The sequence below is a fragment of the Camarhynchus parvulus genome, chromosome 1A (genome assembly GCF_901933205.1).
Source record: "Camarhynchus parvulus chromosome 1A, STF_HiC, whole genome shotgun sequence".
Classification (NCBI taxonomy): Eukaryota; Metazoa; Chordata; class Aves; order Passeriformes; family Thraupidae; genus Camarhynchus; species Camarhynchus parvulus.
Genome location: NC_044586.1, coordinates 58,896,742 through 58,915,922, shown reverse-complemented (window position 1 = coordinate 58,915,922; position 19,181 = coordinate 58,896,742). Strand labels below are relative to the sequence as shown.

General features: G+C 37.1%; 1 protein-coding gene across 12 annotated transcripts in view; it reads left to right on the top strand.

The window, feature by feature from the left end:
- The window catches only part of MAGI2 (membrane associated guanylate kinase, WW and PDZ domain containing 2), a 700,805-nt gene that overhangs the window by 397,384 nt on the left and 284,240 nt on the right, over window positions 1-19,181 (top strand). For all 12 annotated transcript variants that reach the window (XM_030960213.1, XM_030960210.1, XM_030960207.1 and 9 more), the window contains one exon: window positions 8,921-9,040. In XM_030960213.1, the coding sequence (XP_030816073.1) occupies window positions 8,921-9,040 (120 nt within the window). The remainder of the gene's footprint in view (window positions 1-8,920; window positions 9,041-19,181) is intronic.

The following is a 19,181-nucleotide window of genomic DNA, read 5'->3' as shown; positions in this document are numbered from 1 at the left end:
TGTTCAGTAAAAATGACTGCCACAGTATCTGCTGCTACATCTGAGTATCTTTTAGTCACCAAACCAAGGTCTAGTCTGGTGTCTGGTGAATGGTACAGTTTTGGCTGTGTATACCAAATTTAGGGCTGAAAGCCAAGGAATACAACCATTGTAACCAGCTACAAACTGGAAGATGTGAAGCCCAAGTAACATGTGACTCTCTTCTACCATTCAGACATCATCTACTGTACTTTTTGAAAGTACTTTTTGATTCAGAAGAAATGCTCTGGATTGGGTCTTGCTGGCATGCCCTGTGGACAGATACTGTTCAGAGGTCCATCAGAACATAAATCTGGAGACTATGGAGAGAGAATAGACATATCTGAAGGCTGCCACAGTTTAAACACAGATTTTTTTTTGATTCACACATACTAATTGGTTGCCTATTTTAAGCATAAAAAATGCTTCTCATTTTTCTTTTAATCATCTGCCCTGATACTCTTAAAATACTTTTATTGCTTCATATTATTTATTCATTATTAATTGTTCAATATTATTGACACAAATTTAAACAGCTGAAGTACTGAAGTTTGGTTAAGAATACACATGTGGATGGTTTCTATGGTAGCCTATTTCACAGTCCCTCTTTTAATGCCTCTCAAAGTAAGACTGTAGATTTAGAAAATCCTTTTTAAATATTTCCTGAGATTTAGTAGCAACAGCTAACAACTTCACCAATCCTTTTAAAATGTTCTATTAAATAGACATTATATAGAGTGGTTGGCTTCCTGTGTTTGAATAAAATATAAAAAGCAAATAATAATATTAGTGTTTTTTGAGCTGAAAAGTTATTACTGCAGGCATTGCAGAACCTTTCAAGGTACACTATGGTGTGTTTACAACTTAAGAGAGTTCTTCAGCTCTATGTGGTAATAAGTACAAGCTGCATAACAGAAGTCATCCATAACAGTTTATTTATAATGTTAATAAAATCAAATGGTAAAAAACAAGTTCTTTCATTGATAGCAGAAATGTTGTCCTTTAAACTAGAAGTGGTGTGCTTCCAGGATTTCTGGAGGTATATTTGAATTATGCACAATACAAATAGATGTTTTGGCATCACAGTTAAACAAATCATCCCAAATTTCACTTAATAATATTTCCACTGATGATCCAATCCATTGAGCCATCAGCAGGAATAACAAATTTGCTAATACTCATGGAGGGATAGAATGTAAGAGAATAGTGCAGAAGGTAGTCTCACACCTGAGGAGTTGCAGCTGTACTGATCACCAAAGATTAGGAACAGGCCTGCCCTTAATAGGCCACAGCTGTGTCCAATAAGATGATGAGTGCTACAAAAGAGTGGGGTAGATGGGTGAGGAGAGAGTTGGAGTTTGTTGGTTGTTTTGTGCTGTGAAGAAGGAGTCAGTGCTGTGAGGAGTTGCCCATGAGAAATCACTGAGGAGGTATGGGACTTTTGAAATAAGATGACAACAAATACTGGACAAAAATTCATCTATAATTTCTCACTGTTTAGTAGAGATACCCTTGCCAAGTGACTACTATGCAAATAGTTCTCTAACTATGTTGTCTATCTTCTTGAAGAGCTGCAAAAATCAGACATTTCCCAGAAAAGACTTTGTTCATCTAAAGACAGTAAGAAATTATTTTCTGATTAAACTTTTCTAGTAGTAGAAAGCATTTTGCATGTAATTAGGTGAGCTTTTTATTTTATTAGTAACATCAAAAGTTTCTGTCTGGATCTCATTAGCTGATGAGTTTTAAATATCTGTGTGGGAACATTAGATGTTCATGCATACATGAGTCTCTCAACATGATGCTCTTATGTATGTCTTCATTATTCAGACGATTCTCTTGTGCATGTATGTTCACTTTTCTGTAAAACCTGTTCTTTATAGTTGTAATAAAGATTTATGGGGGTGCAAACAATTATGTGCCATAGGAATCAAAGTCTAAATGGACAAAAGTGGAAAAAGTTTGTCATGATCTTTTAGTTCATATCTTTACATGAAAGAAGAACAGTGACTGTCTAAAGCATGTACAAAAAAAATCTTGGACTCCATTAATTATTTATTAGCTCAATAAGTTCCTAGTTAACCAAAACAAAACCTCAGATTTCATACACCACAGTCATTAATCATCAGATTTTCAAAGTTTTGTTCTCAAATGTTTCTTTTTGGCAGTTTGCTGCTTTCTTTCATATATGTTTGGAAAGCTGATAGGGAGTTTTCATTTTCTAAGTACTAAAGATATTGGGATATATTGCTGAGGTATTTGCTAAGACATTGACATGTTTTATTAATAAAATCCTAGTGTCTTCTGGAGTTTCCTGGCTGGTACTAATTTTTGCCTTAAAAAAAAAGCAACCTACCAACCAGTCAAAACACACAAAAAAAACCCCTTGAGGCAATAACATGGAATCCGAAATTATTCATACCTGATTTTCCTTCTTTTCATCTTTCCACTTTTTGAGCATTGAAAATCAGATTCCTTTAGAGACTTAGCTAACCCCTGTAAGGTATACACTTCCAAATGCCAGAACAGCCATTTCACGATTTGCCATTTTCCAGGAATTATGAAAAATATAATTTAAGTGTTTAAGATACCTGCATTAGCAACAGCTTTTTTGATTTTTTTTTACAAGTATTTCCTGCAGTCATCCATGCTTGACTTTACACAAAGTATTCCCACTTATCTGTTATTAGATCCTCTCTTTGCAGTTTATTGTTAACATTTTGAAGATTGCTATTGGCAAAGATAATGAAAAAGAAGTTATTTTGTTTGCTCAAATGCTGTACTGGCAATGAAACTTGGATATCTGGCTTAATACTGGGTCAGAGTTCTTCTCAAAAGAAAGTACCCTGCAGACTTCATGGGAATTCACCATGTGCAGGAAAGTGCCCCAACTGATGCCACCATAGCCAGCAATGTCACACAGCCTTGAAGAGGGAGCACACAGTGTAGCAGTGCCTGACACACGACAAGGGCACAAAGTGCACAATTCAAATCCTTGCACTGTGTAAGGGTAAATCTGGATATGTCACAGTTTAAAGAAAATCTCCAATATCTGTTTCAGTGCACAAATGTTGTGCTTCATTTCTTTTCTGGGTGCTTCTTGTTGGTTCCAGTGGTCCTCTCAATTAACTAAATAAATTAACAAATACATAATGTTCCTACCCACAGTCTTTAGCTAGACCTACTGTCATTTGCATCTCTCAGTTTTACTTTTCTGTTCAGCTCCAATATGACTTTATTTTACAGTGCATAAATTATCTTAGGGCTGTTCACTGTCTGTCACATTGCACAAAACCAAGAGAACAAATAGAAAACCCAGGCTGTGTTTAATCAGAGGCTCCTGTCTGCATATTGAATCTAAAAATAATTTTTTAAAAGGTATTTGAAAGGATGTATGCATCTGGAATCTAATAATCATGCTAACCACCAGGCAGGAGCTTATCTAGCCTACCTAATGCATATGTCTCAAGTTTGGAAATAATCAAGATCTAAAGAAACATTCAAAGAATGCATATTCCATAAAGGACATGCTTATCTGCTCCTATGTGCATTATAAATCTCGAATTCAGGAATTTGTTATTTCTGTTCTGCACCATAAAATATAACATATTTGTCCTAAGATTTATGTGGTGCTGTAGAATATGAGCACCACAACCCAGTGCACAGTCCCTTAAGACTGCTTTTCAGTCTTATGTTTTGCTTCCTCAGCAAAAAACAAAACATATCCAACAATGTCATGAATCCCAAATTGTAATAGAAATTGTGAAACCATGGGTGAGGTTTTTATTTTCTTTTTAAAGGTTTCTTTTGATGGGAATCAAATTCTCCACCTAATTTCAGTAGACAGTAGATCGAGCCATGTAGTTCATCTGTTATTTCTGCTACTCTCACTGAATGCTAATTATGCACAGGGATTGCAAAACTTCCTTTTTAGTTCACATGAATTAGGCACCTAGATATGAAGCTTTTAGTTCTGTGATGAAGTATGGCTAAGTGCTTTTCACTTTCTTCTAAAACTTGATCAGAAAATCCAGGCGATAGTAAAAACAACACCTCTTCTTCTAAATAGCATCTGATTTTTTCACTCTGTGTACAGGTAACTTTGCAAATAATGCTGCAGTCTCAGAGCTAAGCAGCTGCTGAATGTCTCCTTTCACACAATGACTGAGATTGGGAGGGATCTCTTGAGATCACCTTGTCCAACCTCCTGCTAAAGCAGATTCACCTACACCAGGCTGCACCTCCTTGTGTCCAGGCAGGGTTTGAATATCTTCAGAGGAGCCTCCACAGCCTCTCTGGGAAGCCTGTTCCACTGCTCTGTGTCCCTCACAGTAATGGAACTTCCCTGAGTTTCTGTCTGTGCCCATTGACTCTTGTCCTGTCACTGAACACAGCACTAAGAAGAATCTGACCCCACACCCTTAAGGCCTGCCCTTAAGATATTTTTATGCATTGATGAGATCCTCTCTCAGTTGTGTTCCTGCCTCACTGTAGAACATTCAGCATCTTTGCTAAATTTGAATTTATTAACACCCAGATCTTCTTCAGGAGCACATTTGCCAAATATTAATGCAGTTTGAAACTATTCCTCCTGAAAAACATTTTCAGGAATCTGGAATTCATTCCTTTGCTTCCTTTGCTTCTGCAGCTTTTTTTTTTTTTATAGGAATAAATCAGAGAAATTGCTGGTATTGCACACTTGGAAAGGGGAAACACTTTTATTCTTCATGACCATTGGCAAGAATGGACTTATGCCATTGTGGTTTATGTTGTTGTTATGAGAATTGCCATAAACACTTGAAGCTTCTGGCTTTGTAATATGCCTAAAATCACTTTACTTGAAAATTATGTGTATTATTCTCTTCAGCTGGAAATGCAGCAGATCAAGACAAATGTGCTGCTTCTCTGCCTAATGCAGTTAGTAATTTGACAAGATAGGTATAATTTCCCATACATTTCAGTTCCTCCCAGTAATAGTGTACCAGAGTAATTTGGCAAACAAACAAAAGACCTAATTAAGTATTGTTGAATTTTTCTAAGGCAAAGTGTATACAAGGTCATAGCAAGGGCTCAGCTGAAGTTTATTAAAGATTAGCAGTCTGTTTCTGCAGGAGGGATCCCTCCAGCTACTGTAATGTATGACAGCCTGGCAGACCATGCTCCACAACAAGCTGTTGTACAGAGCTGAGCTACAGAACAAATTCTCAGTAGAATGTCTAATCAAAGGGCTTCGTATATTAAAGACATTTTTCTCTTTGCATTTTGTTACATTTGGAACAGATAAGCAAAACCAGACATTTTTCACTTCCATAAATTTGGAAAATTACTCTAGAAGTAGGTCATTGTGCAAAAAGGACTAGGTTATTCCCCTGCTCTTCTTTTACACTGTAAATCCTTGTGGCAAAAACATACCTTTGCTTTTAAAATTACCTTATGCAGTAGGAACAAATCTGTGAATCCAAATATAAATCAGCTAAATATGTATGAAGTGGATAGTGATGTGCCAGGTTTGCCCTTAACTTACCAAAAAAAAGTAAAAATTTAAATATTTATAACATGCCTGTAAGCTTGGAGCATTGAAACCTGTGAGCCCAGTCTGTGAGTTGGTATGAGACCATGTAATGCCTTTACTTCTACTTTCCTGACCATCATATAGACTCTACAAGGACACAACTAGTACAATATTAACCTTGAGGTGCTGCTAAAGACAGTAAAATACAGATTATTTACTGCAAGGATGAAGTGTTCTTTAAAATATGTCTAAAGTACTGAGTGAGTCTTTCCTGTCACAGTTCTGGGAGTTTTAACTAATATTCATATTCCTATGCTGACAAATAAATAAATTTTACTCTTTTTACTTTTCTATAACTACACAGAGTGAGCAAAAAAAAAAAAAAAGGAAAGAAAAATGAGGGAGCACCTTTCCTGCTTTTGAAAGTAGCAGAGGTGGACAGAGAGAGAGAGACTGACTGTGAAGACTCAGTGCCTCTAAGTAGTAGAAATATGTTCCAAGTCAGGCTGTGCACTTTGCTCCCAAATAAGCACTAAAATGTTATAATTATGTAATTGAATACTGAGATTAAAAATAGACATAAATTCCTAGTTCTTCTCCTGCCTCTACAAACTGGTGCAGAGCTTTCCAACCCTGGAACTCTTCTAGAATCAATAATTCTATCCTTTTTTACTAACAAAGGCAATCTGGACTGAACAGTACATGAACTGACCATTTTTCCAATCTGCACTAGAAGTCAACATACAAGTTCCATTTATTTATTGTTCCCCAAGCTTATAAAAGCATTATTTCAAAAATAGTTTATTGCCATTAAATTAACACACTTTTTTTTTCAATAGAAGTAGGGGTTTCTTACATGTCTAAGCACCTGCCCTCAGGTACCTTAAACACATTTAAAATAAAAATATTCTTTCAGATGCTATTTATGTAAACAACACTTAATTCCTCTCCTGGGATTTAGCACCATCCTGCAACACACATGAGCATGGAAAGCCTGGACTCCAGTATGGAAAATCACCATAATTCCCCTGTAGAAGAGAAGAAACCAGCTGCAAAGGCAAAGGGTCTTTTTAAAACATTATAATAATAATAATAATAAAATATAGCACATACCTTAAATATCTCCAAAATGGACCAACTATTCATCTTAAAGTCAAAAATCCAAACAAAATAGCTGCTCACGGAATGACCTTAATATATGTTTTAAGAGGAGATTATTTGGTGAATGATGCAACAAGTGGTCATAAAATCAAGGAAGGTCAATACCAGTCCAGATTTTGTAGACCAAGGTCCTGCAATTTCTAAAGTACCTGCAGGTTGTGTGACAGCACTTGCATGACTGGATTGGTCATGGTTACTTGAGAGCTTCTCATTTTATGTCTTCAACTGCACCTATAAATTTCATTTGTCAGAAATATACATAGTGCAAATACCCCTTGTTGGTTTTGGTCCTGAAATATCTAAAAGTATAATATTCTTTCATTATGGAATTCAGAGATAATTTTTTCATAGGTTACCTTGGTAACAAAATTGTAACTGAGTTCTTTTTTCCATTTTGCATTAATAAAGGGCTAAATATTATAAGTAGCAGCAACTGTGTCCTATTAAGCCTTGATGCTGCATAACAAAAAATGTGTTTCTGTAGAAATCTGAGGCTTGGAATTAGTCCTTTGTTTTAAGTCTTGAATCACCATAAGTTTTAGGCCTGCTTATCTGTCTATATGGAGGCAGTTAAAGACAAAATCTATGAAGAAGTGTAGCTCTAGGTTAAAGGCAAGGAAAGAATTTGCTTGTGGTCTGTAAGATTCCTATATATAGATCTCATGTTCAGGCCTTGATGAGTGTTTAAGATGCTCCAGTAGCTGTGTCCAGCTCTGTAAATACGCACATTACAATGGCCGTGGTGCTTACAGAAAGCTATAAGGGATGGCAGAAGTACTGTTAGCAACAATTCAGTTCCTCCAGGGTGAAGGAGTAAAAGAGGCAATAGCCATTGATTATTCCATTAGCCAGGGACTTGCTTTAACCATTTCCAAGATCTCAGGTCCTCCAGCCTGAGGGAATGAGAACAGATGCAGGAGGGAAATGGGACTCAGCAAGATTTTATCAAGAGCAATAAAGTTCTTCAGGGGATGGAAGCTGCTGTAGCTGGGGTAGAGTCACCCTGAATTCAAGCAGCTGTTGATCATGGTTTCCTCCTTTCTCCATTTTTTTGCAGGACTACTTGATCTTTTATAGGTCTGCAGCCCTCAGTACACAGTGCAGTGCTCTTGGAGCTGGCTCCCTGAGTAGTATAAGAGGATGGAACCATCCAAGTGACAGTGTGTCCTGGGATGACTTTATGATGCTTGTATCCCCAATCATCTGTTCTGTTTATGCTAGATATTAAGTTCTGCACCTTTAGGACTAGTTCCAACAGCAAAGGAGAAGTGCTATCAGAAAACCCTAAACCAAGGCACAGTGTTATCTGCTGCTGTTGTCTAAGCAGATTAGAGAGAATATTTAATTAATAGTTAATTAATGCAAGACATGCAAAAGGTATTACCATATCTGTACCATATCTGAAAAAAACATGACTCAGTAATGTAAGGGCAGAAAGATTAGCTCTTTAGCTTCCAACTTAAGAAAGGGATTCAAAATCTGAAATTTAGTCCATTACAGTTTTCAACATGAGTTGAACAAAGACTGTGACCAAATCAGGGATAATCTGACCACGACAAACTGGACCATTAGGAAATCAGGTCAGTTTCAGACTCTTCCCCCAACTTCTGCTAGCTAAGCCAAGTCATTTGTCAGGCTGTGTGTAATATTATCTGTCATCTTTTACAGAGTTCTGTCATCCAGGGATGACAATAGAGGCAATAACTAAATATAAACACCTGTGCAGCTTGACAGCATGGTTAGAAGGTGATTTTAATCCCACAGGCCCTAAAGCCTAACCATTTGTCAAGTCCACTTATGGCACTGAAACAAGCAATGTGAATATAACCCTTTCAGATGTACTTACAGAACTATTGTTTTGTGTTCTAAATAAATGTTTAAAATATCATAATGCAGATTAATTGTAGAAAAGACTTTGTTTTGTGTTACCTCTGAATTCCTGATGTCACTAAGGGTCTTTCTAGTAATGTAAAAATAACAACAGTATGATAGTTTTTCATTAGTGAGAATAAATATAGATCCAAATAATATCTGGCATGATCTTAAACATACATCTCTGTCAGCTTCAGCAAATACAGCTAGATTCCTTTGAAAGCATCCTCACAAGGAAGATGTGCTATGTAAAATGTTGTGTAAGTGGTTTACTTTGTGACTTTTCCAAAGCTTTCAAAAAGATCATTCTGCATTTTGGCCATGTGCTTGACAGTGTGTCTTTCATCTTCCTAATAGGCACCACAAGGCCACATAAGGAGGGGGAAGTCCCTGGTGTGGACTATATTTTCATCACTGTTGAAGATTTTATGGAATTGGAGAAAAGTGGTGCTCTCCTAGAAAGCGGAACATATGAAGGTAAGCAGGCTTTCCCTGCTAAATTTGTATCATGTTTCCATTGTACTGTTTTCTCATTTGATGGAATTGCTCTGGTATATCCTGTTACAAATATGTCATTGCTACTGCTATCAGAAATTTGTGAAGAGCCATGTGGCCATTCTGAAAATATTTTCATATGTAAAAGCTAAATGCAGATGAATTCATTGTAAGTTTAGTATATTATAGTGGTTAAGAGAAACATGGTACTACATTGCATTTACAGGACAGAAACACTAGTCCTTTACACCAAATACTCAAGGGCATTTCCACAGAATTTCAGCATACAGCTGCCTTTCTAACATAAGGCAAACACATTCTACAGCAGAAGAAGGCTGAGACTTTTCCTTTGCGTGTTGGATCCCGCAATTATCCATCTATATCAGAAGCTGAAACCTCACTACTTATATAAAAGAGGAAGAATTTGCTATGTCATGTCTTATGGGCTTTGTAAAGTTATTGAAAAGAACTCATTAATTTTGTAATATGGCAGAGGGATAGGGGCTGTCCTAATGGCTGTATTAGAAATCCTGTCTATGGGGCAAAGAGCCAGCAGTTTACTGCATGACTCTGCTTCCCAGGAGAACCAATGATTCATCTGATTTTAAACCTTTTCCAAAACACAGCTGTCCTGAAAGTGAAACTGTTATAAAAAGGTGGGCAGTTACATTGCAGGGTATTTTAATAAAACCAGAATAATGATACACTATTTTAAACCAAATGTTTCTTGCAAATATACTACTATTTAAAGTAACTAGGTAATGGACAGTTGTTTTTTACTGCAATATTCAGAGGGGACACCATTTATAGGAAAAATATGATCCATATATATGGGAATACCTGGGTGAGTAGAGCCATTTTACAGAAATCAGCCCCATATTTTCACCTTGTAGCAAAAAAGGCAATAAAGACCTTTTTGTCCTTACTTTGTCCCTGCCAAGAAAAGCATCTGAAGATAAATAAGAAGCTATTCACCCCAAAAAAATCATTAGCTGTGTTATAAATAGCAGCAAAGAAGGCAATTTTTCCCACCTAATCAGCACAAAGTACCCATTGTCCAGTAAATAAATTTTCATTAAGAGTTCTATCAATACAGAACTTGTAACAAAGATTTCCATTAAAAAAGGTCAAATAAAGGAAAGTATGTCATCTTTCAGGTTTCTACTTTTTTCACCACTGTCTGACATGTAATGGTACAAGTTACCTAAACATTAATACAACACCACAATTTTACTTTTATCACAGGTTAATTTAATAACAAGCCTTTCTTGAAGTGTCTTTTTGTTACCTTAGGTGTTTGAAAGTAACATTAGAGGAGCTTAAATGGAGCACAAGTCTGTCATTGCTTGACCATGTAATTTCATTAGTTTGCGGCAAGTTTGTAGAGATTGAACTGCTATGTTAAATTAATTCACAGTGCTCTTCTGTCCCTCGAGGGATACTGAGATGTGGCTTTTAATACCAGCTACCAGAGCTGAGTGGACAGCAAGGTGAAATATTGGTTGAGGAAGTCTGCATAACTCCTCAAACCAGCTGAGGATCCAGCTGAAGAGAGGTCCAAAGTCGTGCCTGTCACAACATCTGCCATGTCATTTGCTTATCACAGGTGACAAGTTCACTGAAGTCAAGAAATCAGAAACTAAACTTACAGCTAACTAAACTCAACAGACCAATTCTGCCCAAATCCTGTCTTTTATTCCCAGGTTTTCTAATCACCAGATGTGCATTCTGACAAAAAGCAGATAATGTATTATCTGCCTATGTCTTTATGGCAAAAAATAGGTAGCACATGAGAAAATATAGCTATTGTAGAGATGCTATTTCTCCTATTCCCTCACAGTCTTTTGGATATGACCATACAAATTTACACCTCCACAGTTTCCTGCTTAATTCTTGACTGTAATGCTTTCTTTGGGAAAGAATTTTACTAATCATCCTGTCACAGGTTTTCCTGGGTGCATTAGGGCTTCAATGATTAAATTTACTGGTAAAAATTATACAAACCAGAGCAAAGAGATTATCTATTTCTCTCATGAGGAGATGATTTTTGAGTTCTTGGATAGATCAAGCAACTTATTTGAGCATTCATACTCTGGGAGATAAATTTTTCCTTATCAAGACTGGTTTTTATATTTATGAGACAAATCACTCTTCTTTTTAATTGTTCTCAGTATTAATAAATTGGTTTAAATATTTATTTATTTGTTTGTTTTAAGAAAATCATTCTGCATTTAGCTAAGCTTCTATGTAGAGTAGCTGAGTCAGTCTCTGCTAGTTATCTAACAGTAACCACTGTGAACCAGTTCATCTCTACCAGAATAATGTTTTAAACAGATTTCTCATTCAGTTGAGATAAAAATTCAGACTGTATACCTGTGTTGTTTTTCATCACTTTTTGACTAGAAGGTTTGTTTCAGTCAATTTACTTTCTACTGTGTGAATTCCAAAGAGAATCAGGAACATCCAGGTAAGCCAGAGGAAAATGAGGTCAAGTGCAGACTTACCTGACACTGAGTATTTGTATTGTTCAGTATAGAATCTGGTATTGTTGGGAGGGGATATTATCTTATAGTAATCATAAAGCCAGTAAAACAATCTGAAATGTTTTGTTCTATTGCAGTAGATAAGAGTTGTGATTCCAGCTTGGACAGGATACAATCTAAAAGTCAAGCAAAATATATTCTTAGAAGGGTAGAGTTGTATAGTTTTTTTTTTCCTTGAAGCACACTTTTTTTTAAGTTATACATTCTTTAGAATCAAAAATAGGATACTCTGTGACCTCCTTACTGCTTTAGGCTTTGGATACACCTTTCTTTGTCTACCGCCTTTGTGACAGCTGTGAATGACTGTAGTATTCCAAAGTGCTGTAGAAAAGCAATAGTATGTTCAGGATAAAAACTCTACAAATCTCTTTTTTTAGCAGTTTTGCAAATATGAAAATATTTCATTTCAGTAGAACTAAATGCATTATTATTTTGACCTTTTCTACTTATGTCTTTTTGAGCAACTGCTGATTAGAAAGCTATCTTTATAGATATTAATTATTTTAGGCATACATAATATTACATAAACAGTTGCTATGCTTTGCAGCTTACCTGTGGCTAAGTTCCCTGTCAGTCTGGGTAATGTTATTCAATGCAGAACAAGAGAAAGAATTCAAGAAGCAGTTCCACTCTCACTCAGATTAAAAGTCAAAGTCACGTTAATTTCGGTGACATTGTTATTGGGTTTTGAATTTGTAATAAAATTACAAATTTTATTATCCATCTTTATCTAAAATTGAAATTTTTTTATACACCAGCACCTTGCTATTTCAGGCAGGGCATATTTGCCTGAAGCACATCAAACTTTTATTTCAAGGTCTTTGTATAATAACACAACCAAAATCTAAAGGTTTCACTTTGTTTGCTTTTGTAGTAGAATTTCAATTTACTGTACTGATTAAAGAAATTCTGAATTGGCTCAAAATGATAACTTCATTATCCAACACACTTATTTAGATGACATAACCACGGTTCTGTAACCAGAGGAGGAGGTGTTCCTGTGCAGAATGAAAGCCACTGCCATGCAGACTCATGTAACACAGGAAGACATTCCCCAGCAAAATAACCAACATTCCTTTCCTTATTTCTGGCATGAAGATCAAAGATGGTCATTGAATTGACACAATATGTAAATCTATAATATGCAGAATAGTAAAATCTGTGATGAACAGACAAATTGTGTGTCTATGTGTGTGTACAGACCCTTACAGCTTCTCTGGTAGGAGGTTTGGCTCAGCACATTGTCATCTCTCCAATGTGTCAAAACTTGCATAAAGACTTCATGGGTCACTGATATCAAATGTTGCTCCCACCTCCTTATTAGATCAGCAAAATTCTTAACCAGTGCAGTGTAGCAGTAGAATTAAAATGTACTTGAACTGTATTTTGCTTAAGAATGTAAACACTCATTAGCAGCTTCAATGTTTCCAAACCCCAGATATGTTAAGGCACATGATTGAAGGTTATGGCAAGACATCATTACGAAGTGTTAAAAATGTAAGAGTTTAAGTGCAATGCATGCTATGGGTAGGATTGCCTCGTAAAAGTGACATATGTAGTGGCAGTACCAGAAATAAGAGGAGATGTTCAGTGTATAAGCACTGTAAGAAAAAGAAGCATGGTTGTTGGCAATCCATAAGGATAGAAATGTATTTCAAATACATTAAAGCAAGAGGTATTTTGGGCATGTGGAGCTCTATAGCAAATGGCAACATGAAAAAGCCTGTTCGTAACCATTAGATGTGGCAAAAATAAGAACAGAAACTAATTCAACCGGTACACATACCAATAATGCACTAAGTAGAACTCTTCTTTTTCTATCATATTTTTGTTTTCTTTAGAAAATCTCCATAATAGTTGTTTTGTAAAACACATTTTATTTGCTTTTAATATAATAATCCTTAATTTATTCCATGAAAAGGAATTATTTTAGTTATTGTGCCATTAATTTTGTCAAAAATCCACGTTTTATTATTTGTTTGATTGTTTGGAATTGTCTGAAATTCACTCACTGGTGAAAATTCCAAGATCACTGCAGCTGTTTAACCCTTTACATGATCATGGACTTTCTTTGGCCCCACTAAATTTCATGGTAAATTTCCAGCTGGCTTAAATGAAAACAGAATTTCACCTCTGTTTTTTTCACTGATGGAATATTATTTGGCAGAAGGATGAGAGTTACCTGGGATTTCCCTAACAATCTAGAAATCTGTAATTACTATATCTTAAAATTACAGGTTGAATACATCCCACGGGTGAAACCTTGGTGTTTTGCATTACTTGATTATTCAAGAACAAAGCTTGCAGTTGTTATAGGCACAGGTTTAAGGGGTCAGCATTAGAATGATCTCTGTTGGGGAAGAGAATGTGGGTCACAGCCAATGTCTTGCCTGTGACTCTTCCAACAGCTGGCACATAAGCAACACTGGGAGGTGCTCTGATTCCATTCACCTCAAGACAGTCCCCATGCTGTCTCCTTGAGAAGATACTAAGTTTTACATAGGCTTTCATTTTTTCTCTCAAGCCAAATTTAGCCTAAATGATCAAAACCCTTCTGTTCAGCTAATGCATTTTCAATTAACATTTCATTTTAATATCTGTAAATTTAAAAAATGAGTTAAGGACTGTTCCATGTAGGCAATGGAGATTTTCATTACTGTATTGTGGTGATAATGGTTTCATAAAGTGCTGGTGTTTGATTCCAGTAGTTTTGATTCCATTCTTCCTTGTAAAAATTGTAAGGTATTCAAAATTCCACCCACTTACTGTGTGCAGTGTTCCCTTGTGTGCAGGACATCCTGAGCACTCCACAGCAGATGGATACAAAAGAAAATTAATCACCATAAAGATAATAAAATGCTACCCTCTTAAGACCTAAGCACAGTAGTTAATGAAATATTCTGATTTAAAATGGAAAACAAAGCATTCATGAGGATAGATGCATAGAGATAAAAATAGTAGTCCTTCCAAAGTTATGTCTTTTAACAGCAGGAAGTGTTTTCAAGGGCATAGGAGAATGAGAAGAGATACTTGATAGTAAAAATCATATTCCTGCTGAAAGTGCCTCTTGAAGAGGTAGATCTCATATTAATATGTCAGCTTTTCACCCCCATATTCAGAGAACATGTAACTGTGGATATTTCAACATCTAGGTCAGCAAATAAAAGAAGAAATCTTAGATACAGTCAGTGACTTCTTGATCTTGTGGGAACTCTGCACATCACTCCGGATGTGAGGAGTCCCCCGAGACCACGTCGAGAGCCGAAACCCCGTCAGGGGGCTCGGAGATCTTGGCATGATGCCCAGAACACTTGGTGGCTGGATTTCGATCCTGCAAATGAATTGCCAGTTTGGTATGAGGGCTGGAAGGTGTCACAGGTTTAAAGGGTGTTTTTATAAGATGTACACAGGGTGAAAATATAAGTTTTAAAAATTTTTGTATAAAGGTAATGGGGACAAGATGGAGGGAACAGGGCGTGTCTCATCCTTCTTCCTTCTTCTTCTTGTTCTCCATCTTCTGCTGTGGTGATGGCACTCAGGGATTGGTTTGGGGAAGGGGTGCACTGTCCAACATGGGTGATAGGTATTGGAAGGTAAAGGTAAATATGATATACGTAATTTGTGGTATAAGAGACGGAGCAGCCTTGGGGGCGGTTGGAGAGCGTCGTGGCTGCCTTGCTGGTCAGACCTCTGTCTGCCAGGAAGAAAATTTTGTAGATAAGACTTAATAAACAACCTGAAGACCGAACAACAGAGAGTCCAGTCTCATTCTTCAGAGCCTGGGGTCGCTCCCTGGACCACCCAACTCACCTCGGGGGCAGAGAACAAGCAGCCGACCCCGAGAGATCTGATCAGGTTCTTGCAGTTAGAACCTGTTCTTTATTAGTAAGATTTTGTGGGGTGTGTCGTGTTTCTTCTCTTACTCTTTGGCCAGAGGCAGGAGTTGGATTTCATTAATAAATATGAAATGCAAAGAAAGTAAATGGTCAGAAGCTCCAAAATGTAATGACAGTGAATATATCAACATGTATGATATTTTTAAAATTCCTTTTTAAGTCATAAAACATAATATTTACTTTTTTAAAAAATTTAGTAAAGTATTTTGTCATTTTCTCAGGGAAGTAATAAGAAAGGAATCAAAATTGAATACATATAATTTCCTTTATGTATGAAAAAACGTCTAAAAATTATACTTTTGCATTGTAAAGGGTGACTTTCATAATTTCTACAATGCCTTTTTAAAGTCTGAAAGATTGGAGTAGTGTTACACATCGTATACTTTGTGTCTGTTCTGAGGCTGCATAAATGCTCATTATTTTTACTATTGATATTCCTGGTGTGTGATTAGCAACAAGGTTCATGGTTAGAAGGTGCTGCCCTGTGCGGCCAAGGCAGGTCATCATCTCCCACAGCGCTGGTGACACTGCTGGGAAGCTTAAAAATCCCTGAGCCTGCAGATCATGTCAGTAGACAAATACTATTATTTTATAAATGTTTAAGACATGGTCAGTTTTGATGTACTGCAAGAATGCAACCAATGAGAAAAAATAACATCCAGCTGAGGTGTACATCATAATGCAGCATTAAAAAATGTCTCTTGGGGACTACATGTGTCAGTATAGGTCAAGCCCATTCCCACAGGCATCCAGGAAATAGGAGCTTAAGGACCAGGGTTTTATGCATGAAATTCAGAGAGTGGGGCCATTCAGCCTTTAAACAGACAGGATCGTCAGCCAAAGATTTGACAGCTCCTTCATCCTGTGTGCTTCCAGAGCAATCCAAGAGATCACTGGCTTCCCCACAGCTTCTAAAAAGGTTCAACTGAAAGAAAACCAGCAGTCATTGGAGTTATCTCTGTCTCCAGGAGCATCTGTCAGCTCCATCCCCTGCCCAGCAGATAGCCATGGACACACTTGATCTGTGTGTGAGTTCAGAAGGCTGAGTGGGATGAACTTGTCTGAGCTGTGGTGCAGTCAGCATCTCAACTGAGCTGCTGCCTGCCCTGCCAGACAGCTGGGCTGCCCAGGCAGAGGGTTCTAGGAGGGCAGAGCACTTTCTGGCTATTCCAGGGTGCTGGCAGGTGCTCCTCCTGAGTCAGTGTCCAGCGCCCCTTTCAATCACGTGTCAGCCACAAGGTCACAGACTAGGCCACTGTCACCTGTGGCTTGGCAGAACCCATAATTCTGCTGGATGGGGCTGCAGAGTTCAACAGAGGCTGCACAGACATGCAGTTCATCTGATTTGGGATTTGTTGAGATTCTGTGACTGTTACTAGCAGAAACTTAAGCTCAGTTATTGGCTGGTAATTTTCCCAAGTGTCGCCATCATATTTTCTGGAAAAATCCCTTCTTCAGGATTTCTTCTCCAGGGAAGCTGAGAAGCCTCAGAGAAAAAGGAAAACAATATTATCTCATTTGCTTCTCCTGTGTTTTGCTGCTTTGGAATGTGGTTGGAGATTGTTTATCCAACATGTGAATTGTTTTTACTTAGTGACCAATCACAGTCAGGCTGTGTCGGGACTCTGGAGTGTCACAAGTTTTCATTAATATCTTGTTAAGCCTTCTGTAAGTATCCTTTCTCTATTCTTTAGTGTAGTTTTAGTATAGCATTCTTTAATATAATACCATAAAATAATAAATTAGCCTTCTAAGAACAGAGAGTCAGATTCATCATTTCCTTCCCTTCATCCAGGGGACCCTGAAATTACCACATTCAAGAAAATCAGGAGGATGTATGTTCACCAGGCAGACAACAGTCTGCTTTGCTTAGGTGTGTTCCCAGGATGCAGAGCGTGACCAGGTACAACAGAGCACAAATTATAGGGGTCTGAGTGCCCCAGAAACCTGGTCTGCTCAAACAGGCTCTCTGAAACAACTGTCAACATACTTTAGTTTATATCAAATCTAGATCAGCACCAAGAGGATCTCAATTGCAGGGAAATCAAGAAAGAAATTTTTCCTTCATGCCTTTTCCCAAGCTGGGTTGACCTTGTATCAGCTCAGCCCAAGATCTCAGCCTTAATCTTTAGAACTCTGTACAGTTACTACCAGAAAACTATTAACAAGCTGAAGTGTCCAGGCAAAAGTAATGCAAATTACCAGGAGAGCTGTAGGGAATAAATTTAGAGAACTCATCAGACAGGGCTTTGTTGAGTAATGATTGAGAAGCTCGGAGAATTTAAAATGTGTGAACCCAATGAGTGAATAAAGATAATTCAAAGTTGGGCAAATAAGTAACCAGGGCTAATGTGATGAAGCTGGAAAAGATTAACATTTCAATTTAATATTGGGGGGAAAAATTCTCATACTGTGTGATTTAAAACCTAAAATAACCTCCAGAGGTGTAGATACAAATTTCATCTTTTAGAAATTTTAAAAGTAGTTATTAACAGAAATATTCCTGCACTAGTAGAAGGATTAATTAAAGGCTGTAGTATAGTATTGTATGTTTCTGTATAGTATATATTAATGCTGTCTGTGTGACACATTATGTTTTGATTGTGGGTTTTTTTTATAAAACAGGTCACAACCCGTTCATGTTTGCATTTGAGTTACATTTCTAAGTGAATTTTGCCTGCAGTACATATAGTGTAGCTTTAGTTTAAATGCAAACAGGGTTAGGAAAAAAACCATCAAACTGTACAGCCTGACTTATCAGGTTATCACACTGATAAGCCATATATACCTGTAGGTATTACAAAAGATGAAAAAGAATTTAACATTCAAATTGCAAATCATTATGATGTGCTCTGCAGAAATGTTTTTCCACATTGCTCAGTTTCAGAGGTCTCCATTTTTAAGTGCATTACTGGAAACGCACAATATTTGCTATATCCAGTTTACATGTATTTCTCATGTTGCTATGCTTTTGTGAAGCTGCTCTAGATTTTATATCCTCTTGGATACTCCACATTCATATTTATGGTATTCCTCAATATTGAGCTTCATATCACCTTCTTGTATCAAATAGTACTCTGCTAAATACCATAAACTGCCGTCCAGAAGGTGTTTGGGAGGTTCTTCTGAAAACAAATGGAGAAAATCCCCTTTCTGCTTCTCCCAGTCTCAGACCTTTCAGAAAATATTGAAGCCATTATATTTTCTAAACTCAAGGTATACCAAAGCTTCCACAATACATTTCTATTTGAATGAAAAGATTATGTTTTTTCTGAGTACATTCTCTAAATCCTTCTTGCCTTTTTTGAAGACTAAAAGTGTATTCTCTAGTCTTTGCTATCTTGATCACAATTTTTCAAACATGATAGAGAATGGTCCCAAAACAACCACAAGCCAGTTTCCTGGCATTTTCAGGTGCATCCTATCCAGTCCTATGGACTCACACATATTTTGCACATTAGCTGACCTAATTAGTACCAAATTGGATCCTTCTGTACCATGGTAGTACCTGTTTCTGCCATCCTTTGGTCCTAAGCAAAGACCTGAATGGCCTGGCAGTGAGCAGCAGACTTTGCCAGTAAAGGCTGAGGAAACGAAAGTATTGAGTCTTTCACTCTTCCCTACCATAGGTTATCCTTTCCTACACTTTCCATTTCTGGGTCACCCATCACACTGTCCCATGTT